Source organism: Centruroides sculpturatus, unplaced genomic scaffold (genome assembly GCF_000671375.1).
Source record: "Centruroides sculpturatus isolate CEXI.00-Female unplaced genomic scaffold, Cexi_2.0 scaffold350, whole genome shotgun sequence".
Classification (NCBI taxonomy): domain Eukaryota; kingdom Metazoa; phylum Arthropoda; class Arachnida; order Scorpiones; family Buthidae; genus Centruroides; species Centruroides sculpturatus.
In genome coordinates this window covers 595,974-622,344 of record NW_019384643.1, presented here as the reverse complement: position 1 = coordinate 622,344, position 26,371 = coordinate 595,974, and the positions used below count along the sequence as shown (strand labels likewise).

At 29.2% G+C, this 26,371-nt stretch overlaps 3 protein-coding genes across 3 annotated transcripts in view; 1 reads left to right on the top strand and 2 right to left on the bottom strand.

Moving 5' to 3' along the window:
• LOC111626082 (limulus clotting factor C-like) overlaps window positions 1–11,728 on the top strand; it is a 41,456-nt gene extending 29,728 nt beyond the window's left edge. The window contains exons 15-20 of the mRNA XM_023369365.1: window positions 874–1,071; window positions 3,303–3,402; window positions 6,042–6,244; window positions 7,736–8,025; window positions 10,395–10,562; window positions 11,253–11,728. Of these exons, the coding sequence (XP_023225133.1) occupies window positions 874–1,071; window positions 3,303–3,402; window positions 6,042–6,244; window positions 7,736–8,025; window positions 10,395–10,562; window positions 11,253–11,603 (1,310 nt within the window). The 3' untranslated portion in view covers window positions 11,604–11,728. The remainder of the gene's footprint in view (window positions 1–873; window positions 1,072–3,302; window positions 3,403–6,041; window positions 6,245–7,735; window positions 8,026–10,394; window positions 10,563–11,252) is intronic.
• Window positions 11,729–11,764: 36 nt separating this feature from the next.
• On the bottom strand, window positions 11,765–17,285 carry LOC111626068 (limulus clotting factor C-like). The gene is made up of 8 exons (XM_023369352.1): window positions 17,147–17,285; window positions 16,928–17,078; window positions 16,242–16,366; window positions 16,037–16,132; window positions 15,766–15,841; window positions 14,594–14,788; window positions 13,336–13,406; window positions 11,765–11,897 (listed from the first exon to the last, which is right to left on the bottom strand). The coding sequence occupies exons 1-8, from the start codon at window positions 17,166–17,168 to the stop codon at window positions 11,803–11,805; spliced, it is 831 nt and encodes a 276-aa protein (XP_023225120.1). The 5' UTR covers window positions 17,169–17,285; the 3' UTR covers window positions 11,765–11,802.
• Window positions 17,286–22,174: 4,889 nt separating this feature from the next.
• Window positions 22,175–26,371, bottom strand: part of LOC111626075 (echinoderm microtubule-associated protein-like CG42247) — a 19,926-nt gene continuing 15,729 nt past the window's right edge. Inside the window, exon 4 of the mRNA XM_023369359.1 lies at window positions 22,175–22,409. The gene's annotated coding sequence lies outside the window, so the exon portion shown is untranslated. The remainder of the gene's footprint in view (window positions 22,410–26,371) is intronic.

Below are 26,371 nucleotides of genomic sequence, written 5' to 3'. Positions count from 1 at the left end.
TTAAAAATTATTTTTTTATTTTGTACAAACAAAATAAATATATTGAAAAATATAAAAACAATAAAAAATTATACTTCAGAAGTTAATTTAGTATCAAAAACGTAAAATATTTGAGTAGCCGAAGACATAGCCAAAGATTACAGCGCCACAGCACTGGCGAAAATTTAAATTTGTCGACTGGAATTCCTTCGGATAACCGACGTTTCAGATAACCGACCTTCGGATAAACGACGCTCTACTGTATTATATAAATTTGTTTTTTTAAAATTATTAATTATTAACAGTTTTTTAAAAATAAAAATGTATATAATATCAATTATAATTATGCAATGATAGATAAAAAATGAAATCTTGCAATTGACAACTATCATTTTTTGGCAGCCCAGTAAAGTAGTTATTTAGTGAATATACAGTATGTTCAATGAAGATGGAAGTGTTTATTTTGACCAACAAAATTGCCTACTTCCTGTGAATGCTGAAGCATTACTGATCCTCCATTACAATTTTTCACTCTTGAATTATGATTATTAGGAAATAATATTTGCTCAAAGTTTATTAAAGCTGTATTTATTTCAAAAAAGAATAAATAACCAATATTCTAAATACCAGAGTTTTAATTTTCTTGTCATTCTATTTTGTGTTTTATTTTTGTTTTCTTCCTTCTAAAATGAGATTTGGCCAAACCAATATGCCTTGAGAAAGTATTTGGTTTGATATTGAATTTGAAGTATTTGGCCAAATACTTTAATAATGCTGAATAAATTTATTATAAATGTGGTGATATTTGTATCAATTTATATTAAAATGTAAAAGTATTAGATAAGTTATAATTTTAAATACACTGATTTGTTTTTTCTTTTTAAATTTATGTAGTAAAATGTAAACTACCATCACCTATTAACAATGGAAAAATAGATTATCAAAGTGCTACGGACAATGAAGTATCAGAAGGATTTATTTTAACATTCAGTTGTGATAGACTATATCATTTAATTGGTAATAAAACTATAAGATGTCTTGAAAGTGGTAATTGGAATAGTTTACCTCCAAAATGTATAAAAGGTACAATTAGTAAGTTTACTATTAAAAAATTTATTAACTTAGAAAATTTTTTTGTTATCTTTTTGTTCATGATTCATGTTTTATCAATAATTCCCCTAATTAACAAATTAATTTGATAATGTAATTATAATTGTAACAATAACCATAACCATAATTATAGTAGTATACGTATATTTCTTTTCTATCTGCTTACCAACAGCCCTATTTTTTATAAATTATTCAGAATTATTTGTCATTGTCTTCAAGATTACAAGGAATACAAGATAATTACAACTAGCTATAATTCTGAATATTTCCTTTAAAAAAAAAAAAAATAGATAATAATTTAGATTATTTTAAAATTCCATTATATTTTCATATATTTTACTCAAAGAATTGAATTTTTTTGTCAACTCTGTAATATGTTTTCTTTTTCTATTTTTCTTTATTCTATATTATTTTTATAGAAACATGATCTTTTATCTTTAACTTTTATATTTAATGAGAAGTATATAAATATTTTATATATTAGAACTTTAATATTTTGTGAAAATTAGTGTTAAAACATAAAATTGGATTTTAAAGTATTTAAGATCATTAAAATAATAATAAGCTTTCTACTCAAAATAATGCTGATTTTCTTCTTCACATTAGTTTTTCTCTCTAAATTTTACAAATATTTTCATAGCAGTTTTATTTTGATACAATTTCTATATTTAAATGAAACAATATTTACTACAGTCAATGTTTTTAATTAAAGGTCCAGAATAGAGAAATAACTATCTCATTTAAATATAAAGTTTGCATTGAGATAAGGTGTAAATGAATTCATTAAATTCATTTACACCTTGAAGTTACAGACAAAATGAAATGGAATTATGTGTAAAAATATTGAGCTACAAGTTGTAAAAGTTTAGTATGTATTTCTGCTAATATACATTGTAAAGTATTTAAAAAATTATGTATTTGTGTATTACTAGAAAAAATTGATTAAAATGTAGGAAGAGAAAAAGTATAAAATTATTACATTTCTTATTTTTATTAGATATTATTGAAATTACTTGAATTTATATGTAATTACCTTTAATCTGTGCTTCATATTTTTCTACATATATTTCTGAGAAACATCAGTTTAAATTTTTCTGCTTTTTTTCTGGTTAAGAGCATTTTCTACCATTGAAGTCATGCAATATTCATTATTTATATTTATTTTTATTTTAAAGTAATAAAACTGATTGCTTTGATATCAACGGGGTGCATCATAAACATTTCCTGGATATGCCCAATTGTGACAAAGCTTGATAAATATTACATAAACTGATATAATGCTTAGTTTAAACTAAAATTATATATAAAGGGGACATAGCTCAAGAATGAAGAGAAGAAAAGTAAACCAATAAAAGAGAATCAGAAAAATGGAATATTAATTGGCTTGTCAATTAGAACATTTAATATCTAAACATATTTAGTGATTAGTCCTTGGCTGTTTTTTTTACAAAGGGAGAAAAAAAGAGAAAATTTTTCTACACTGATCATTTCAATTCCTAAAGTTATTATATCATCAGTATGATAGTCCTCCATCCCAATGTACAAAGGAACTGAAATTTTGTATGTTGAAACTATCAAAATTTATCTGTCATTTATTCTTTATTCTTTTTCTTCATGATCTAGAAGTACCTCAAGAAGGTCTTCAAAAACTAGGAAAAAGTACCGTGTCAATCCTCTCAAGTTACCATTAAATACCTTGCCTTGGTTATCTTATCTAATCAAGTAATCTTGATGAATGACAAAACCATATTCTTTAATCAACTTCAGTGAAGTGTATGAACTGAAACAAGCCAACCAATACTGACCAGTGAAAATAAAACAAAGAATAAGTGGGAAAAATAAGATAGAAACATGTGGTATGAAGTGTATCACAATTTAAAGTAGGAAAAAAACGGAAGAAAAAAGTCCTTATTCCATTAGGAAGAAAGATAATTTAAATCCGTTTTTTGTTTTTATCTTTCTAAAAATACTTTAATATTGAAGTAATGTATTTTTAATTGATTTTACAAAAGGATATGTTTTATATTTCCTTGTATAATTAATTGAAAGTACAAATAAAAGGATTATTAAATTGAATTGTATGCAATACACTCTGATTAATTGAGGTGGTAATATTTTTTATAATTTTTAATAATTCTTATTAATATATGAATCATTTATAAATATTAATTTTAATTGACCTTTTTTCATATCAAATATTTCTATTTCTATAGTAACAGCCTGTGAAGAACCACCTAAACCAGCTCATGGTATAAAAGAGATATCATACTCTCAATCTGTTGCTATTAGTAGAATTGCAGTTATAAATTCTGAGTAAGTTTGCTTTATACAATATTCATTTTACAATTATGATATACATGTATGAAAGGAAATGACACTCACAAACATGTTTTCTGTTTAAAATATTAAAAAAATCTAGGTCTGGAATATCAAATTATCAGATAAAAGGATTAATTGTAACTGCTGAATTTATTGAGAATAATAATTTAGATAATATAAGGTAATAAAGTTTAGTAATAATTACATGAAGCTGATATTACAGGTATGCATTATCTATCAAAAGATTTAGTAACTATATGTTGTTCAAACACAGATGTCATGTAAACAAAACAAACATTGCAAAGTCAAGCTAGGGCTACTGCTTTAAATGTATATAATTATCTTTACTTGTTTAAATTTACTTAGTAGTGATTAAAAAATAAGTATATATCTTTTAGAATTAAATGACAATGTTTGTGTCATGTATCTTAACTAAATGTCATAATTATGTAGATAGGGGATAATTACTGAAAATTCATCATGATAAAATTCATATAGTAGTATTTAATAATATCAATTAAAGCATGGATTGAACATAAAGAAAATGAATGAAAGAAATCCAAAGGCAAGGTTTATGTGTTATTGTTTTTGGTAATTATAGGAACTACCACAATTAGAGAAGAATATGTCTACAGCATACAGCAGATGCTTTATAAAAATATTCTTAGGAATTTTAGACAAAGGAAAAGCTGTTTATTAAGTTTGTAATTGCAGTTTAAAATCAGCATATAGCATGTCCATGCATATTCCACATTCCATTTCAAATTTCCTTTTAAGCACAAATAACACTGGGTTATTTGCACAAAATTATTGTATTAAAAAACATCAGTTATTTCTAAGTTAGAGAAAATTATTTTTTTAATGCATGTAAAATCTACATGATGCACATTAAATATTTATATAAAATTAAATTATAGTATACATACATATTATCTATAAATATTCATTACTAGTATAATATTTGCAGTGTCATAGTGAAAATTTTCCTGTAGAAAGTTTCAAAAGGTATAAAATATCTTTGAGGTATATGAAGAGCTCAACGAAAGAACAATCAAAGTCCACTTTTATATGTTTGTAAACTGAACCTGCAATTTTGTAAATTACAAAGTATAGAATGCAATGGTGATGTCAGTTTAGTGAAAAAACAATCATAGTTCTCTCCAGAGCCATGTAAAGAAAATGAAGTTGTTGGAAAAATATAGTCCATTATATTTGCAGAAAGAACAATCAAGATCCAGTCAAATAACTGCAGTAACCAAGGAGCATTATTATGTAACAATGTTCTGTTCAACTGGAAAGTATAAAAGTCACATTTCCTATAAGATGGCATAGTTATGTGGAATGCAATGAAACTTTCAGTTTAGTAAACCAAAAGTGAATTGTTTGTGTGCCAGAAGGCTGGATGAAAGTGTTTTCCAAAGCAACATAAAAACAAACACCATTTTATGTGTTAGAATGCAAACAGGACATGTTCAAGAATTACAATAAATTTTTACATTTATTTTATCTATGACAATCTCTTTTTAGCATTCAAAAAACAAGGGAATGGAAAATAAAATCAGTGGCTATCCAAACCCTACTACATCATAATGCATACAGTGGACTTTGGTTTATGTCAAAACTCACAAAACATACTTCCAAGGGTGTTGAAATATTGAAAAATCTTAAGTCTGCTCTTATCCCATTACCTGCGGCAAAATACAATTTGCAAGCTGTAAAGCAGTTTGAGGCAACAAAATGCCATAAATACTTTGACAGTTTACCACAATCTCGTGATGATTAGTGGCTGAATAAATACTTTTTTCTAATTGCGTGACTTTTATCCACATTTTCAGCTTTAGAAAGGTTCAAACATTTATTATGATGGGAAAAATTCTGTTGCTGTGTGTAGTTTCAGCTTGGCAAGTTGTCAAACTTTAAAATTAAAATTGCTAGTTTTTAGTAAAAGTGGACTTTTGAACTCTCTGACTTTGTAAAGCTAGAATTCAAAATTTATCCACAGATCTTGTTATAGAATGGCATTATTTCGGCACTTCAAAAAGAATAAATTTACAAAGAATGGACAATACTGTACCTTCCTCTGTCATTCAGTGCCTCAAGCAGTTGGCTACTTTGGTTAGGACAATGAGTATATGTAAAATATATATAGATGTGCTTATGAATATATGCTTTGTTTTAAAAATTTATATACATTTTTATTTGAATTTATATTTACATTAAAATATATTCTTTAAAACATCACTAAGATAAGCATAAAATGCAATATTGGACTTTTTCAACAAGTAACTTTTGAAAAATTATCTTATTATTTAAATTACAAAGCTTAATTAAAATTGTGTAAATTGGATCTTATTGAGATTAATGTTGTAATAAATCAGAATTAACTTTGGCTTTTAAAACTATTGAATTAAGAAAATTTGTTGATTCACATTTATATATTAACAATTTTATGTATAATTTAATAAAGTCTAAGATATTTGCAATACCATTTATTCATATTTTGAATTTTATTATTTTTTAAATTCATATCAGAGTTGTAATAAATCAATCTTTCGTAATTTAATTATTAAATTAATTAAAGAATTGTGTTCTTTTTCATAAACGATTAATTTTGTACATGAATCTATTTACAGTTTAGCAACAGATCTTCCTCCAACACATCTTTCAGAGCCTAAGAATAGCAATACAGAAGATGCATTACCTGCTGGATTGTATAAAGTTGGTACTCGTGTTAAATACAGTTGTGAATCTAGATATTATCAATTAGTTGGATCACAATCTCGAAGATGTACAAAAGATGGCACTTGGACTGGAAGGATAGCATCATGTATTCCAGGTTGTGTCCATGTTATCACGTTATTGTAATGTAATTAGCTCAATTAAGTTTGATATAGAATATTTTAATTTATAAAATAGTATTAGACACTTTAAAATTCAGTAATCTTTCTTAAGAAACTTACTCGTTTTTCATATGTTTTTCTAAGAAAATAAATTTATTTTCTATCTTTAATTAATTTCCTATTTATGTACTGTACACCTCATCATCAATAAATTAAATTTTATTTCTTCAGCATTTTATTAATTTATCATCAATACATCAATTTATCAATTTAATTTAAATTAACTATAATCAATATTTAAAATTATAAATAATAAATCCAGAAATGTAATATTTAATTAATGCCAATCTGTTTGGCATTAATTAAATAGTGTCAAACATTATAATTATTAAAATTACCACCATCTATGTCTAGTCAAATTACATTATATTTAATTATTAATTTAGAGTTACAAGTTAGATCAATAATATGGCAGATTGTTTCACATTATTTAAAATTAACTGAATTCAGATGGTCTTCAGATGAAATTCAGAAATGAATGAATGTTATTGATTGGTTTAATAGTTTTTTCCATTTTTGGTTCTTTTCCCCCTTTAGGCCCTAAGAGGGCTTTTTTTTTTTTTACCATACCCATCATGGGTGGTGCAGGATGGGACCTGACATATCCAAGACAAACCACCCATGAAAAATTCAATCCTAAATCTCCCAGAGTGGTAGACTGACATATTACTATCTCAGCCATCTAGTCACTTGATTCGATACTTAAAAATATAGATATCAAGATTTTCTTTCTATTAATATACATATTTATGTTTTCTTCTAAAACTAGGTTCCCACCTGCAATGATATTGGCACCATTTGAGTTTTTGTGATTGGTACCAAAAAATATAGCCACTGTGTACTTTTGCTGGTGCAGATTATTGGCACCAATCAAGTGGCGTCACCTAAATTTGTATGTTTCCACATGCAAATAAACTGTATCTGGTCTATTGGCATCAGTAACTATTGCCTGTGGAAACCTAGCTTAAGACAATAAAAGAACACTTTATGATTTTGAAGGTGCCTCTTTATCATGTAGACTAAAAGTGACAAATTAAAGTTTTTTGAATTTATAATTTTTAGTCTACATGATTCATAATACTTTCACTAAATTTTCACTAAATTCACCAAATTTCCAAAGTCAAATGTCAGAATGATGATGTTCGAAAATTGCTTTTTTAAATTTTCAAATATCTCATCACATGAGGCAAATTTATACGGTTGTTTGACTAAAACTGTTATGATAAAATATTGGATGCTTTCCTAATTTAGAGAAATACAATCTCTCTTGTTTATGCTTGTTTTTACATTAAATTCATATTAATTAATATCAGTTTAAATATATTTAATAAAACCATCATATTGAAAAATATATTAACTTATATACATTATGTATTTTAAAAGTATCGAATTAACTAACTAATAATTTTATTTTATTTTATTTTTAGTCTGTGGTCGTTCAGATTCAAAGAGAGCACCTTTTATTTTAAATGGTAATGCAACCGAAATTGGTCAATGGCCGTGGCAAGCAGCAGTGGCTCGAGAAGTTCCAGATTCAAATAAATGGTTTCTTTTATGTGGAGGAGCATTATTAAGTGAACAGTGGGTCACTACAGCTGCTCATTGTGTAACTAAAGGGGCTACAAACAGAATTATAGAACCTGATAAATTTAAAATTTATTTAGGAAAATACTATCGTGATGACAAACTAGATGATGATCTTGTACAAGAAAGAAAGGTAATTTTTCTACATTTTAAATATAGGAGAGGAATGGGACACTTTTGGGAAAAGTATGTCAAAAACATAAGTAAAGAAAAAACTCTTGAATCTTTCTCTTTTAGCTTGTTAGTTTGAATCATCTGTATCTTCTGAAAAGTATTGGAAGTTTTAATGCTAACATTTGGTAGAAAAATTATAAGTTTTGTATGCTGTGACAACTGTCCCACTTCTCCCTAATAAAAGGGAGGAGTGGGATAGTTCATAAAAGGATAACAAATTCACATAAAATTTGTATTAAAATATTTATTTAGCAAATATAAATAGTTATTACTTATGTGTGTGTCTGTACAATGTTAGTTTTACTGAGATTAGTCATACTATCGGCACAAGGTTTTGCTGTAAAGTATCTTATAGTATTTTGCAACAGTATTTTCTTGAAATGCTTGATTTGAGGTATTAAAAGAAAATTTTACTATATGATTATAAATAAACAATTTATTCAGAATCCTGTGAATCAACATTTAACTGAGAACATAAGATAATGAACCAACAATCACTGCAAATATTTATTGGATATTGTATGCAGATAAATTAATGCATTTTTCTTCTATAGATTTCACTTTGTTCAAGAAGTCATCAATATTCTTTTTATTGAAGCTAGCAGTTCTTCCTAAGCTAGTGGCTTCTGGTGATTGCAATGAAAGATGTGAATGACGTCCCATAAACCCCTTGAAGCAGTCATATCCTGCAGTTTTATTGAGATTACATGCACTTGGATATGTTTTATTCAAGGCAGTGGCAAACTCATACGTCAAATTTCTTACCTGCACTGTTGTCAGGCCTTAGTGTATTTTACTTGCACTAAGCAAGTAATTTCTTAACTTTGCTTCTTCCACCACAGAGAAAACCATTCCACAAATGAGGTTAGACTAGAATACTACAGACTCCTGTCTGAAATGCTATTAAATTTTTTTACATGTTTTACTGGTGCTGATTTTGATAAATTCATAGCTTTTATAACTTTCCTTATACTTTTACCTTGTCACACACCATGTTCACTGCTTAAAGAATCATAACTGTTGACTGGTATTGATTTTGTTGGATCTTTCTTTTTTCATTTATGTGGCATTTTTGCTGAAAATAAAAACAAAGACTATAAAATTTAACACCATATCAGGAAAATTGTTATGAAATTGTCCCATTCCTCCCTATTATGCAGTGACCCAGTCCTCCCTACTGGGAGGTTTTGTATTATACTTACTATAACTAAACATATGGTGGAAATAGCAAGAAAATAATATAGCAAAATTGTACTATTAAAATATTGCTTTCAATTCTTGTATTAAGCATTAACGTTATCTTAAACATAAAATTTTAGATTACATCAGATATTGGTATTAATATTTACCTCGAGCATTGTAATGTAATTTTCTCTTCTAAAGCCTCTTCTGTTGAAATAATTCATCAGACATTTTATAAGAAAATACAAGTGCTGTCACTCTCACTTGGGGACAAATAAAGAATTACAATAAATAAATAGATCGGAAAAGTGTCCCACTCCTCCCGGTGTCCCATTCCTCCCTTGTCTCCCCTATTTATTGTAAGAATTCATGCATAAGTACTTCATATCTGTTAATGTTTATTGTTTAACAATGGATTTATATTAAAATTATATAATTTCTATTTTATAATTTCAATATCAAAAATTATTTTAAGACATAATTCAAAGAATTATTATTATATTAAAGAAAGAGTAATTTAAAAATTTAACTTATTTTCATTTTTAACTAATAGAAATTACAAATAACGAATTCATAATTTGTAACAATGACCCGAAACTGACACAAATCCAGTTACTGCTATTGGCATTGTTTGTTACAGCGAACTGCCCAATGACAGGAACTGGATTTGTATGATTTAGAACTAGTGCTCACTCAGGGACTAGATGCTTGTGAAGCAAGGTGGTGACAGGAGGGTGCTGGAGTCAAGGTCCTGATAGAACAGTCCCTTTCATCTATTAAAACAGTTAAGAAGAAACATTTCATTTAAGTTTCCAGGTGTAAAGAACAATGTATGGTAAGGACACAAAGTGTGAGGTTTATGAAAAGTTTTCTAAGAGTGTTTCCAAGCTTTTCTCACACAAGGAAAAATGGGTTAGGGGCATGGGTATATGATTGGGGGCATTGAGTATAAGTTTATGGAACCAAGGGGCTCAAATTGATATATATTAATTATGTCTGCTTCTATGCTGATCCCTTTGCAGACCAGTTCTATCCCCATGACGTATAATTACAGTCAATTCATAAAATTTTAAGTGCTATAGTTTGTTATAACAGTTATTCATAAACAAATTTTCTAATAATTAACTTTATTCTAATATGTTATAGGTTCAAGAAATTCATATTCATCCTGATTATGATCCTCATCTGTTTGATGCAGACATTGCCTTGATACATTTAGATGAACCAGTTACTTTGACAACAAGAGTGCAAACTGTATGTTTGCCAACTGGTACTACTACTAGAGAACATTTGGTAGATGGAAAACTTGGTATAGTGAGTAGGATTTTCTTATTGATTAAACTGATAATTCATTATATAATTTCTTTTCATTCACTTGAAAATACTTATTATTTGCAAGTAAATAAAAATACAGTTGTCCCTCTATAGTCCGACGTTTTTTAATCTGACATGCTCAGTAGTCCGACGCACCTCCTGTCAAGGTACCCGTCCCCATTACGTGTCTGCTTGCACAGAAGCATGTTGCGATGTGAATCTCTCCATCCAATTCTTACTCGTCCCCATTACGTGTCTGCTTGCACAGAAGCATGTCGCGATGTGAATCTCCCCATCCAGTTCTTACTCAATGACACACATTTCGTGTGTTTTATGTGAGCAGTTCTGTTCGAACAGTTGGAGTAGAGAATATTGTAAGTTACTGCTAGCAAAACAATGCAAAATATGTAATTATTTTCGGTAATCCGGACACTTTTGGTAATCTGACACACCTTTGGTCCCATACCTGTCGGATTATCAAGGGACAACTATATTTGAATTTTCATAATTTTGAAAACACTTCAGAAAATTATTCTGTTAACAAGAGTAAATATTTCAAAACTATTTGAGGTTTGTGATCACTATAAATTAATTCCCTTAAGAGTTAAAGTGCAATCTGTTTAATAATAGTAAAGATTTAAATTTTAAGAAATTGTAATAATTTTTATAACAGCATGGTTGAATTTTCAGATAACTGGATGGGGCTTAAATGAAAATCAGTCTTATTCCCAACAATTACAGCAAGCAGTATTGCCGGTTGTATCTTACGAACGTTGCGAAAAAGCTTATGAAGATGCCGATCTTCCACTTACAGTCACGGAAAACATGTTTTGTGCTGGTGCATCCAAAATTAATTCGGATTCCTGTAGTGGCGATAGCGGAGGACCTATGGTATTTGCAGACGATTCTGGTCGAGAAAGGAAATGGGTATTAGAAGGCATTGTAAGTTGGGGATCTCCCAGTGGATGCGGAACTGCAGGCCAATATGGTGGTTTCACAAAAGTTTTTAATTTTATAAATTGGATTCATCATTTTTTATAAATTTTTCATTACAATATACTTGATATGTTGAAGAATAACATCAGTTCAATTCTAGATGTTACATTTAATGGATTATTATAGAATGAATTATTCTATTTATCAATCAAATATACAAATAACCATAAAATAAAATTTTTATTTTATAATTTTAATACAAGTAATGGAATAATAATATCCATGAATATGTATAAATATTCATTTACTCTATACAGTTATCAACTATTTTCCAAGCACCAACTGATGATGAAAATAAAATGCAACCACTGTCATTTGGAATCCAATTAGCTGGGCATTCTATATTAAATAAAAAAAATTCATTTTAATTAATATATATATGGTAAAATCTGCTCAATATATGTTTTCAAACACACTTATTTTATAATTAAATTAAGTCATATAACCTTGGTTATAGTTAGTATTAGCATATAACACAATCATTTAACTTGGTGCTGGCTAATTTTTGCAATATCATCTTTATACACTGCATGAATTACTATTAACTAACTTGAAGATTTAACATTTCAGTCAATAAAACCATAAAGGAACATTAAATTTCCACTAATTGTAATCTTATAAAATTAATTGGAGTAAGTATAAATGGATTTTACTGCATAATAAATGCTGATACTTCTACTGATATGATTTTGATTAAAAAGTTATCATACATTTTTATTAATTAAGAATTTTAAGATTTAAAATCAAATTTTTCTTTTGTTAATTTTTATATTAAATATAGAAAAATAGGAAATAACTACATTAAAGAAACAGCATAAATATTACTATTCAACTTTTTTATTGGGCTGCAATTTGAAAAATTGTAGTCCTATAAATTCCCACTGTTCAAGTCAGCCTGTCTGTCCTTCCTTCATCTTGAAAAGTGTTAGATAGGTAAAAGTTGAGACCAGATATGGAAAGCTTAGGGACATAAGGCCCTGATTAACTATATACAAACTTCCAATTTGGGCTGGAAGTCATGTTATTTCAATTAAAAAATTTTCTCCGGGATGAAGTTAGATACATGACTGACATAACTTCATTATTAACAGGAAAGTATAACGTACAGGGGCAATACAATACTAAACTTAAGTGCATTGTGAGCATCATCACAATAAATAATTGCTCATTCTTAAAATAACAATTTAACTTCATATATATTTTTCTTAATATTATTATACCAGTTGTAAAAAAAATGTAACAATCGTCTGGACCAGCCACACCAAGATATTAGATTCTTAGTATAAAGGATCCAGATTTGAACCTGATCCCTGAACCTGAACTGGAAAGAAGTTATTCCTATATTTTGCTCATTATGGGAAAGCCTGACCCACAACAAATGTCTTCATTGTGAGTCTCATAATGAATATGATTGATACTAGTCATAGAAGCTCAATGTAGAGTGCTGGAACTTTACACTAATTAACAAATGAGGTACAGTTTATGTCTAGTTCTCAAGTCACAAATGATCACAATCCATTCTTTAGAATGGAATGTGGTCATTTGTGATTTGTTGTATTAAGGTTGTTCACATAGTATTAGCATGGCAAATTATAACCCATATAGATAGTCTGTCTAACAAATTAACAAGAATTTATAATATTTCTTGTTTTAGAATAAAAAGATTGTGATCAAGACATAAAATAAGTTATTTTTTTAGATTATTCAGAATTTTACAGTAGTAAATTATAATTGTTTATAAAAACATATTACAACTATTTAAAATAAAACTTATTACTTTCTCTTTTTCTTTCTGGTCCTCCTTCTTTGAAACTTTCAAAGCGAAAACTTTTCACTTTTCTAGAAATGCTGTAAACAAACAACAGAAATAATATTATTTTCAATAATAATTTTTCCCCAGGAGTCTTAGGATTTTAAAATAAGTAAAGAAACAAACAGATCCATAGATGTGTTTAGTTATGAGTCTCCTTTTCTTGACTCAAAGAATAAATTGACAAAGTAATTGGAAGTTTTATGCAACATTTACAAGCAATTTCTGCAATTGTTTTTTCCAGTCTAGATATAAATAAAAATAGAATCTCAAATCCAATTTTGGTAAATATTAATAAAATTAATAAAGATAATGCCTTGAAATAGCAATACAACATAAATTCTCTTTCAAAATTTGGTTAAATGTATGACATGATCATTCGAAGCAAGGGAGTATCAAGTCATTCCTAAACATGTACCTAACCTAAACTTTAGAAAATGTTTGAAAAAGTTTCTCTATTAATTTTTAATGTAAACTGATAACAACCCACAAAAAACCTTTTTAACGAGTGTTATGTCACTATTAAATTCCACAAGTACTTTCGACCTCCACCGAGGTCTGCTTCAGGTGGTGTCCCACGAAAAACCTTTGTAACGAGTGTTATGTCACTATTAAATTCCACAAGTACTTTCGACCTCCACGGGGGTCTCGGTGGAGGTCGAAAGTACTTGTGGAATTTAATAGTGACATAACACTCGTTAAAAAGGTTTTTCGTGGGTTGTTATTAGAAAACACAGTGTTAAGTTGTTAGAAGTCGTTTATTCTTAATGTAAACTGACTTGTATTCAAATGAATCTTTGAGTTTATTGCTCATATTTAGCATCAATCTTTTTCATTAACTTACATTTTTTAACTGTTTATTTCAATTTTCTGAAATTGTTAGATGATCTTTAGTTTCCAAAATATTTTAATGGGAATCTATAAAAGATGAAAAATTATTGAGGATGCTCTAAATCACTTCTTCAGAGCATCTTCAAACAGTAATGGGTCAAATTTTAATGTGGATTGATACATAGACATCAATGTCTAAAGCAAGGTTTGAAACCATGTTCTTAATAACTGAAAATAATAACTTTCAGCTGATTTAATGATTAGAATACATTTACATACTTTAATTTTAATTACATTTAATTTTTTATGCAAGCATAATATATAACTTATTTAAAAACATTCAAAATTGATGCTTATATTTTATATAAAAAAAAGTATTCTTATTGAATCTTACCTCTTAGAAGAAATTTCTGTATTGGAGCCAATAAATTCAGAATAAATTCCATTATCAACCACGGTCACTTTACCCCCATTGTTATTCAAAACTCTGGCATGAATAGCAGCTCTACAGACGGAAGACTCTTCGGTATAAATAGACGTGCCCCATACATCACCATTGGCTTCTTTGCATCCATTGGGACAAGTAACACTGAAAATTAATTCCATTTAAAAAAACATTAATAAAAAATTAAAAAAATGAAATATATTATTTGAACTATATAAATTTAAAAGCAGATTTTTCAGCTAGAACTTGTAATTGTATTAACATAACAGGTATAGTTTAATATATTAAGATTATAAATTTAAAATATTTTAGAACAGAAATATAGAAGCAAATTATTTTAAATATAACGATACTAAATGTTTTTCTGTCAATTCTTTTATAAGCTGAAATGTATGGAAAATTGTATGTACTGTACTTCTTTGAAGTTAAGCTCTATTCTGTATTGAAAAGAAACCATTATTCAAAGTATTATTTAAAAAGTTCCTTAATTTAAATTTAAATCCATTTCAAACCACTTTTCTTGTATGTACTGTTTTAAAAACTAACAGTTTTAAAAACTAACAGTTTTTAAAACTGTTAGTTTTTAAAACTGTTAGTTTTTAAAACAAAACAGTTTTAAAAACTAACACTTCAAGCTATATATTTGTAATGGGGAATTAATGTTATGAGGAGCATATAGCAGTCCCTTAAGCAAAATATGGTAAATGGCCCTTCAAAGTGTAGTGTATGCTTCTCTTATGGAATCTAGAAAATATTATAGATAGATCTAAGCAAATTTAATGAACAAAAAAGGAAAAATATTCCAATAGTAAGATATAAAAAGATTTATAAACAAAATAAAAATCATTAGTTGTAACAAAGATTTGTTGCAATCAATGGCATAAGGTTTACAGAGAGTATTTTGGTTAAATTAGATTCAGATTAATAAATAAATAAATAAAAATATATATATCTTCCATCCACCAAGTTTATTATATCTCATAATTGATGTCATTGGACATATTTTTTTTTTTTTTTCATATTATTGGCTAATTACAATAAAACCACATTGCAAAATGATAAGATGTAAATTTTCTCAAATTATTCACTTTTATTATATAAAATAAACTATTTAGACTTACTTTATCTGAGTATTTTTTCCATACTTCATTAAAGTACTAGCTTTGGTATGGCAATTTAATTCTCCCGTTGTTATTACTGAAAATATCACAATTAAATTAATGCAATATTGATGTTTTTTTTTAATAAATACTAATACATAAATAGAGTTAATCTTTCTGAATTGATATTTAAATTTAATTTTTTTTTACATTGGCTTCATAAATCATAATTTTTCATTCTCTAATTGATATATTATGAAGTATATTGTCATAATAACACTTATCAATTTACCTTTTCTAATTTCGCATCTTTCTCCTTGGTATCCGGATGGACAAATACACGATCCGTCTTCTTTGTTACAAGTACCTCCATTTTCACAATTGCATCCTTAACTCGTAAAAAAAATGTGCATTTATATTTTAATTAATATATCGAGCAATGCTCCTATTAGGTTTCTACATTAAAATACAGTAAATCGTATTATTGATGAACTTACTTCCATTGCACCATCTTCCATATTTTCCTCGAGGACAAGCTACGCATCTGTCAACTCCATCTTCGCATTCTAAGCAGTTAGAAAATCGAGCACAAGCCGCTTCGGGGGGATTCCAGAAATGGCATCTTCGTAGCAGAAATTTAAGACATTTTAGTAATGTAGTTCTAAATCTTTTGAAATATTTGTTTTGTCTTTAATTAACGAGTCAAATCTTCTAAACATGACCTGTTGGTATAGTCTAAATATGGTGAGTTAAAAGTCCTTTGCACCCTTGTTGATCATTTTCAAGGTCAACAAGGGTGCAAGGGACTTTTAACTCACCCTGTATGTAGGCCTATAATAGAAGTTTAAACATGGAAATATTTGTACTGGATTCAAAATATTGTTTCATTAATCATCAATTAGCTTAGTTGTAGTAGTTGAATTGAAGGGCCCAGTACAAGATGAGATAGGGGCCTACTTAGTTCCTAATTTCGGGTCCGATACGAACAAGAAGATCCGAAATTTTATCTCTTTAGTTTCCAATTTTATACATTATCTTGCTTCCTCCTCACTTTTTTAAATCATTTTTTTTTTTGCAATCTTATGCCCAAAATATAAAAATCTTATATAAAATATGATCACAGAATTTGTTTACGGATTAAAATAATAATAGGTGCCACCAAAATTCCAATAATTAAACTCACTGTTTAAATACGGCTTGAAATTTATAACCTGGACTTCCGCAATCGCAATTAAAAATGACATCCCTGCAATCGTCGATTTTAGTGGGAGCATCTTTGGGATACGGGAAATCGTCGGAGATAACTGACGAACACAGCAAAATGATAGAAAATACTGAAGAGAAACATTTCCAATTATTAATTTTATTAAATTATTAAGAATTTAATAAACCAATAACTTACTTTTCAAAATGAAAATCGACATTCTTGTTAATGTTCTTCTATCTTATCGACAAATCAAAAAACAAGTTGAAAGTTCTTCGAAACCAGTTTTTAATATTTCATAACATCCTGCAAGAATCTTTTTAATTTTTTTCTTTTAGGAAATACAACCTTTCGCTTTCTCAGAATGTTTTAATGGTCGTATTTTAAAAATATAAAAAGTTCTTTTTAATTTAAAAAAATATATATATATTGTAACAAATGGTGCCATCAAATTTACCGGGAAAGTTAAGCAACTCGTTGCTGAATTTTTAAACTTTTTTTTTTTTTTATTGAATTAGAATATATATAAGAATTAAACAATATATTTAAAATATAGCGTATTGTTTAATTCCTGTATTTTTTAACCTATTGTGTTCTATGTAAGAGAGTAAAACACATTACTGTATTTATTATTTTTACTTTCAATAAATATTTAAATTTTTAAATAGATAAATAATTAAATTTCCATTTTATTTTATTGTTTTTATTCTGAATGCACGAAAATTAAGAAAAATCGCTGCCAGACCTTAAGGATAGCATAGCTCACCATGTGTGTAGCATTCCAAGGCATAACATGCAGCCATTGAACACGCTGTTTTACGCATTCAGTTCAAATCACGATGGGCGCCATTGTCTGCTATCGTAGCAAACAACGATGGCCATCGTGTTTTGAACATGTTTTGTTCACATTAGACAGATAACTTGTGTAGCTCATTGTTATGTTCAGTGGTGGTTCTTGGACCACCACTGAATCTTTTTGCTCTATAGAAATTTCTCATCTCATTAAGTCGTTCCCAAACTTTCTGATGGATAGTTTTTGCTGTAGTCAGCTGGAAAATGTCAAGTTTAATTTGGAACATCCTGTATATATGGGGAGATATGGCGTATCCCTAAGAAAAAAGTCATATATACACTAATACGAAGTATAAACAAACACAAGGTCAATCGACACGTTAAATCTGCAATCATGAATAATTGAAAATCGACTTCTAATTTTAACTTTTTAATCATTAAAAATTTATTTAAAGTACACAGTGCATAAAATACGCTTCTAATTTAAAACAATAATTTTATTTATTCAACAAATTTTTCCAAAATCTTCATGAGTTACAGGAAACACCTCACTCGCAGGAAACTGCTTATGTACCTATCTTTATTATTAAATTTTTGAAAAATATTTCACGCATTTTTTTTTCTTTTTCACAAAATTACTTAAGGTTAATGAAATTCTATTTATATAAGAAAATTACTCAATTGATTTTTCTTCGTGTTTTTATTAAAATTCATTCAATTAAAGTGCAATTTCGAAATTCATTTCTCTAATGGCTCCTAGTGTAAATATTGATTTTGTTTGCATTTAACATTATTTTGAACGCTAAAAAATTAAAAAAAGTATTTTATTAAAATTTTTTAGTAATTTGGCCCATTTAGTGTAGTTAGCCAAGGTCCTATCTCCCGTCTCTCGGGACTCGTACGTATAAGCCAGGCTTAAAAGGTGAGATGAGGATGGAGCTAACCACAAATGTAGGAACTCCTTCAAAAACCAAAAACACATGAATAAAATCAGTAAAAACAAATTTCCCATTATTTATCAATAGAAAATTTAATTTTTATCGTGTTTTTTTTACATAAAAGATGAAATAAATTTAAATTTTATTAATGAACCCAATCGGATTTGAGGGATGAGCTGGATGCAGCTGCACTTCCCTTCTGAGGGTTTCTTTCCGCTACCTCAGGTGGTAAAAAAAATTTGTAAGGTCTATTGTTTCCTTTCTGTATCCCTTCTAAAGATTTCTGGATCCGCTATCGTCCACTAAGAACACAATAAACCTTAAGATTACAACATAAAACTTCTCGAGTACCCGGGCAAATTTGAATTAGGAGGCCCGTGTATAGTGTTTACTTCATTTTTCTTCTGGGGAATTTCTGAGGCCCCGGGCAATTTACCCATAGGATAACGAGCTGCCCATAGATATACTGTTAAGTAATTTATGGACGGCCCCTTAGTGTGGCCGTCCATAAATTACGTAACGTATTTTGGGGTGGGTGGAGGTCAAGGATTTCTTACGGTTTCTTACTCAGGGGTAGGGGGTAATAGATCGCGTCTTACGTAATATTCTTATTTTTATTTTTTGATCTCGTTGAGTGATGTAGTTTTGAATTTGGCTTCAAGTTGTTTCGTGTGACGTGATAAAATAATAACGCTAGCAGACTCGTGCTCTATACTTTTTTTTTCATGGAAGAAAGGCCGTGTGGTGGTTTCTCTCGCTCTCTTTTTTATTAGAATAAGTGCACCACTCCTATGTGTGTATAACACTAAGAATACATAAACCAAAATACACGCTACAAAGTAAACATAAAATTAGTATTCGGCTTTTAATGAAAACTAAAATGTAAAACTAGATATTAGAAATTATAAATAGTCTTTTCTTCCATGTTTTTTGAACATAATTGTAAAAAGCATCAAACAGTGGCTTCTGAACAAGCTTATCTAGTGGACGTGGCCACCTGAAACCAAGCGTAAAGATTTCTAATTTCAGAATAAGTGTATGTTGATCGTAAATTGGACAATGATAGATCATATGGTCTGCGGTGTCTAGGTTTTTTGTAGAGCAAAAGCAAGAGGCAGTTTCTGCCCGGTTATACATCGCCAGGTAGCTTCTAAAATTATCATGCTCAGTAAGTAGTTGAACAGCAGCAAACGTTAAATCTATAAGTGGTGATGAGAATCTGCATTCGACACTAGGAAAATAAAGTCTTGTTATTCTACCAGTTTTACTGCTCAATCATTGTTGATTCCAGTTTTTCATAGCCTTGTCATGAATATAATCTTTAAGGCCTTAAAAATTATATTCATGACAATGAGAGAGGGATGTGAGTGTAGTCCAAGTCAGTGTCCTTTGCAGCTGACTGAACAGCATCTTCTTCAGCTTGATAGATGGAGGTATGTGGGAAGTATCTGTACCTTCTAACATATTTTGGGCAAAATATGGCAGTTTGGAGGAAGATACAGATACTTGAACCGACACGAAGGGAGCTTTTAGACCCATCTGTGTAGATATTAATGTCTGCATGGTTATCCATGGAGGAAGCAGATGACACCAAATGTACACACTAAATGTACATCACCCTGTCACACTTAGTAGGGTAATTGCAATGTGATAGCATATGAACAGCCGTAGACAGGAGTAGAGACTGTTGTTGAGCCTTGATGTTTGTAGTTCTGATGTAGTAGTTTAGAACCTTTTCTACAATACATAGTGGCAAAGGAAGGAGCTCTGCTAGTATCAGAGGCATTAGTAGAAACAGTTCTGCAGCACTGAAATTCTGATGGCAAACTGTCTTTGAAGAGAGAATAATTTACTGCTATTGAATTTTTACTAGTTACATGACCCCAGCTAGAGGCCGCGTAAAGTAGCATTGGTTGTATTACCCCATTATATAGAGTTTTACAAGCATTATGATTTAGTCCCCAGGTACACCTAGCACATTTTAGCAGCATGTAGTTTATTTTATTGACCTTATCCAACATATAATTAATATGGCAACGGAATGTGGCTTCTATTCTCCTTTGTTTTATTTAATAATAAAAAGATTGTTAATAATTAAAAAATAAAATTCTTAAAAAAATTGTTCATTTGAATTCATTAAATTTTTATATTAGGTCGTAAAGAGAACCGACTTATATGGATTTGTCAAATTTCCAAATCGTACGGTACTTTCTCAATCATGAAAATTTTACAATAATTGGAAACGAATGTTTACAAGCTCTATATAAACTTTACGACCCATTCGTTAATTCTGATACACGTAATATGTTTTTAATATGTTTTATTGTAGTAACATCGAGGACATCTCTATGTAGTTCGTGTCGTATATCACTATCGATTGTAAAGACGTTTTACTAATTACCGCGTTTTAATCAATAAAACTTTTCACTAGAAAAAAAAATCAATAACAACTTATGTCGGTCATCTTAGTTATAGCGAGAAAATGGCAACAGAACCAAACCATTCACACATTGTTGCAACAATAGGACGTTCGCTGTAACGTGTGAATGGTTTGATTTTACTGTAAAATTAACAAGATAAAGAAGCAATTAACAAGCCAAAATTATATTTTATAGTGGATTACTCTTAACTGAAAGAAATCGGAAGTTTCTTCAAGAAGAATTGCCATTTCTTCAAAGTACAGTACTTTAAATAATTGATTCCTACGCGAAACGTTTCTTTCCAATAAAAAACTGACTACGACGATCGAGATTTTTAAATTAATTTTGAAAAAAAATAAATTCTAATCAAAAACTCATTTAGAATTCTGTTTCTGGAACAGTTTTAAATTCGATTTTTTACAAAAATCGATATTATGTAACCTTCTTCCATATAGATCTATGGATATATTTTTACACTTAATCGGATCATTTTTTAAACCTTTCTTGGGTTCTATTGGATTGTCCAGAAAGTTTTCTAGGTTTTTAAAGAATAACTTAGAAGCTTTATATTTTATTTTAACCAATGATGCATTTATTATTATCGCCATCTTTCTTCTCATTTATAACTCTTATTGTAATAGAAATCTGGGTCCTGTCCGTCAGAAAGTCTTTCAATGTTTCTTACATTATCTCAGTTTTGGAAAGTGTTTTTCCTTGTAGAGTTTTGTAGAGACTGAAATAAGTGAAAGTTAAAGGGAGCAAAATCAGGGAAATATGATGGATGCTCTTCATTAATTAATCTCTGTATGACAAATGATACACGAAGACGTGCATTGGTGGAATGAACATTTTTTGTATGGCTTAATAAAGGCAACTTTTGAGCAAGTTAAATTTATTATTGAATATAGTGTCATAAACTGTAGTTTATGATATTAAAATAGGCTCTAAATATTAGTTTTTAAAAAAAAAAAAACACATTATCAAATTTTACCATGCAGCTAACACGTTGTGTTCATTGGATCAGAATGGACTATGAGATAAGATCAAATTTAGACGTACTAAATAATTATGTTTATTCGAACAAAGCGTTATTAACATATGAGGACTCTTTTATGATGAACATCAGTTTAAGATAAAGCATAGAAAAATGCAGGCCTTCGACTGGAAATCGTAAGAGATGGTAGAATATGATATCTCACTCATGGCGAAGGGAAGACTCGAAAATGTAGGATGACTCCGGAGAGATATCATCATCTCCTTCGTTAAAAATGCGACACACTGGTGTTTGGATTAAAAATCTCCATAGAATACCTAAAAAATAAATTTAATAATTATATAAATAATCTTGATAAAGTTGTTATCAATAAAAAAAGTACATGTTCAGTGGCGATTTTAGACATTGCCAACCACGATTTTTTCTCAATCCCTCTCGATATTAAATCCTTAGACATACTCAAATTGGGTTACATATTTATCAATACTCCCCGGCTCCAGTCACTGGCGCAATTAAAAATATGGCGCCCCTAATCTCTATATGCGAGTGCACCCCAAACTAATAGTGCCGAATGATTCTATTTTATAATCTTAATTCTGCAACAATTTGTATTTTAACAGATTTTTAAATTTCGAAAGAGCAAAGGGCACCGCTATTGAAAACTTATCATTAATACTACCACTCTGTTCGTGCGAAGTATATTCCTACGTTAATAGTATTTAACTGATATGTCTTATTTTGTCCTAATTTATGCTTTTAATTTGCACTCATTGCTTTATGAATTGTTTCTAAGTAAAATTATTTTATCATTTTTGTATTGTTGGTGTTATTACTTAGAATTTTTACTCCCGCAAACTCTTCCCTCCAGCCTAGTAGGCCTAATGGAAAATCTACTACTGTCACCTAGTACTTGAAATCGAGTAGTTATTAGGATCCTAGACTCTATATAATATCAAGTATCGTGTGATATGAGTTTTACACTGTTTAAATTTATATACGAGAGGCTTTTAACGATCTAAAATCGCCACTGAAAATATGTATCGTGTGCTACACGTCATTTACTTTGTTATAGTTTTTAAGACCAGATATAGAACGCTTTGGTGCAGGAAGCCCTGATTAACCATATATAAACTTCTAATGCAAACTGGAAGTCACGTTATTTCAATTCAAAAACCTTTCTATAAAAGGAGTATTATAGATGACCTGCACGACTCTATTGTTAAAGGAAAAGTATGATGTACAGAAGTAAGCCACTACTAATTTAAGATGGAGAGCATTATATATTAAATTAAATAAATTAAAAATTGCAGCCTTGCATTGTGATGATGTCGCTCGTTTTATTTTGAAATCATCAATTAATAATCATCTTAAATCCATTGAATCGATTTTTGGTGATTCCGACACTCAAGGCTTATATAATCTCATCAAGTCAATAACTAAATTAAGTTTAATTAATATTTTTCTTTCCCGGCTGTTATATATAACAGAGTGAAAGTATGGAGATCGGTCAAAAAAAAAACGATAACCCAAAATTTGGGGTTTTTTTCTGTTGGTGTATTTGTGGGAGAGGAGAAGCACAATTTTATTCACTCTTCGATGCGAAATAACTCCTGCGCCTTTTGTCGAAAATTTCTGAAATTTTGCAGGGAGGTTTGTGTATTCGGGAGATTGGTGTTGCTAAATTTTGGTGGTTAAAGATGGTGTTACTAAATAGACAGGATCGTGTGTCATATCTCGAGTAGGGATGACTTAATGAAGATTTTATTCGTTATTAGCATTTACAGTATTTTTATGAAACTCGTTTCTATCCTCAAAATTAAGTTTTTTTGCCATTTTATAATAATTAATAATATAAAGAGGTTTTTTAATAGAATCTCGTAAGAGATGGCGCCTCACGCTATTTTAACTCTTGCCGGGAAAATTACCCAACTCCTTGCCGGATTTATTTAATATTTTACTTTAATTAAAGTTTAAAGTAAATTTAATTATTAATTAACCCCTTTAATTTATATTTTGCTGCATTCTATAAATAAAACACCCAATAAATTCTTTAACTAAAATCATTTGATAATGTCGATACTCTACAGAAAAACCTTAAGATCGGATTGGTCTTTAGTTATAAAAAGACTTTTAACAGCGGCTTTGCCTGGAATTTTATGTCATTCGAAGACAGAATAAATTGAAATCCATTCTAATCAGCAATAGGCTGTATCAAGAACCAGGTCGATGAATTGCCGTGAGAATCAAATTTCGCTTTTATGTCTTTATTTACGACTCGATTCTTTACGAAAGTTCAGAGAATTAATCGCAATTTTCTTCAGTAGATTTGAAAATGTTCCCCGACTTTTACTTTTCAAATATAGTATTCGTGTTATACGAGTCCGTAGGGACTTCTTAACCAAACGTAAACTACTGACTGTTAACTGCGAATTACCTAAATAAAACTAATTTTAAAAAATTGCGAATTTTTTTAATGAAAAACCTGACTAACAGATTGGCCAGGTGGAATTTCCCGAGTTTTCTTCCGCTTCTAACACTCGTATAGGAACTAGTTTCCCATAAAAAGTCGCCGAGAGGTCCACATGGACGAGGGCTGCCTTTTGCAGATAGCCCATGTGTTGCGTCGCCTTATTCCATTAATTCCATTTTTTTAGATGAAAAATTGAATATAATTTTCATGAAATTTTGGATATTTTTATGAATTTCTTTAGTGGTATTGAGTTATTATTTGTCATTATATTGATAACTACTAATAGTCCCATGAGTACTAAGAGGGTCTTTCTCCGTACCCATCGGGGTTCGACGAGGCTCACAATGGGGGAGGTCGGATACTGAAGGACGGAATCCAACATATTTGGGTCTGAGGTCCACGAAAAATTCTTAGGCATTTACTCGCCGGATTCAATCTCTGGTCTCCAGAGCGGTAAGCTGATGCTTTTAATGCTTCGGCCATCCGACCATTATTGAGTGATTTAGATAGGTTTTATTATTTCCTTGAAGTTACTAATAATCCTTATAGTTATTCAGGCAATTATTATGAAAGTGAATATATTCAATTAAAAAGTATTACAGACTATGCTATAAATATTGCCCTGCTAATTCTCGTATTATATATCANAATAAAGATTTAACAATAATATTTATTGCATTGTAAGATGTTGAAATAATAAAATCTTAATCCGACATTTTCAACTTTAGATATTCAATATTAAATTTCTATCCACAATTTTCCAATGGTAAATATTGTTTAAATTATAAATATATGTTTAGATTACTTAGAAATTTACTGATATAATGAAAAATATCTCATAGGCTTTCCTTGAAGTTACCAATAATCCTTATAGTTATTCAGGCAATTATTATGAAAGAGAATATATTCAATTAAAAAGTATTACAGACTATGCTATAAATATTGCCCTGCTAATTCTCGTATTATATATCATATATAAGGTAAGTTTTAATAAATACAATACACCTCTATTTATTTTATAATAATAGTTTTCTTTAATATTTTATATTATTAAGTAGATGTAAACTATTCAGGATTCGGTTAACCTATGGCTCTGATGGATCCGGGTTCGAATCCGGACGAGCAACCACTAGAATTTTTCGTACTGTCATGGATATTTCGAGCCTCAATCCTTACCACCTTACTGCCCACAATGGGGCAGCAGGGTGGTAAAAGTTCGTGATGGGTATAATTAAAAATGCCCATTTAATGTGCACAGGTTTACAAAATGGAAAAATCATTTAGACCTAAAGATGTAGGATAAAGTCAAGGCCAGTTACAATATGATCTAGGGGCGCAAAACTTCAAAATAGTAATAATAATGAAATAGTAATTTTACATAGAAACAATTCATAAATGAATTAATGCAAATTAAAACTTAAATAACAGTCGAGTAGCATCTATAACTTATATGAATAGGATATATTTTGAATAAATGATAGTAGGCCTACTAATGACGGGATTTTCAATAGTAATGCCATTATACCTCTTAATTTTATAATTACGTTAAAAATGCATTAATTAAGTTTTAATAATAATAATAATAATATATAATTTATTTTTATTATCATATACAGAGTGATCAAAAAGTCAGTTAACCGAAATATATATATATATATTTTTAAGATTAATTTACAGATGATTGAAACCAGTTTGGAACAGCTGCGTGTTCTTTCAAAAAAGCAATTGAATCACCAATAACACGCAGCTGTTGCAAACCACTTTTAACCATTCTTATACCTAAAAATATGTGTGTGTATATATATATAT

What these genes read in the sequence shown, in the direction of transcription:
- LOC111626068 (XM_023369352.1), bottom strand. Translation starts at nt 17,168, where the DNA reads ATGTCGATTTTCATTTTGAAAA. An exon ending in ACAGAAATTTCTTCTAAGAG is followed by an intron (nt 13,407 to 14,593) that starts GTAAGATTCAAT and finishes GTTTGTTTACAG; the next exon opens with CATTTCTAGAAAAGTGAAAA. An exon ending in ACCAGAAAGAAAAAGAGAAA is followed by an intron (nt 11,898 to 13,335) that starts GTAATAAGTTTT and finishes TATTTAATATAG; the next exon opens with AATGCCCAGCTAATTGGATT.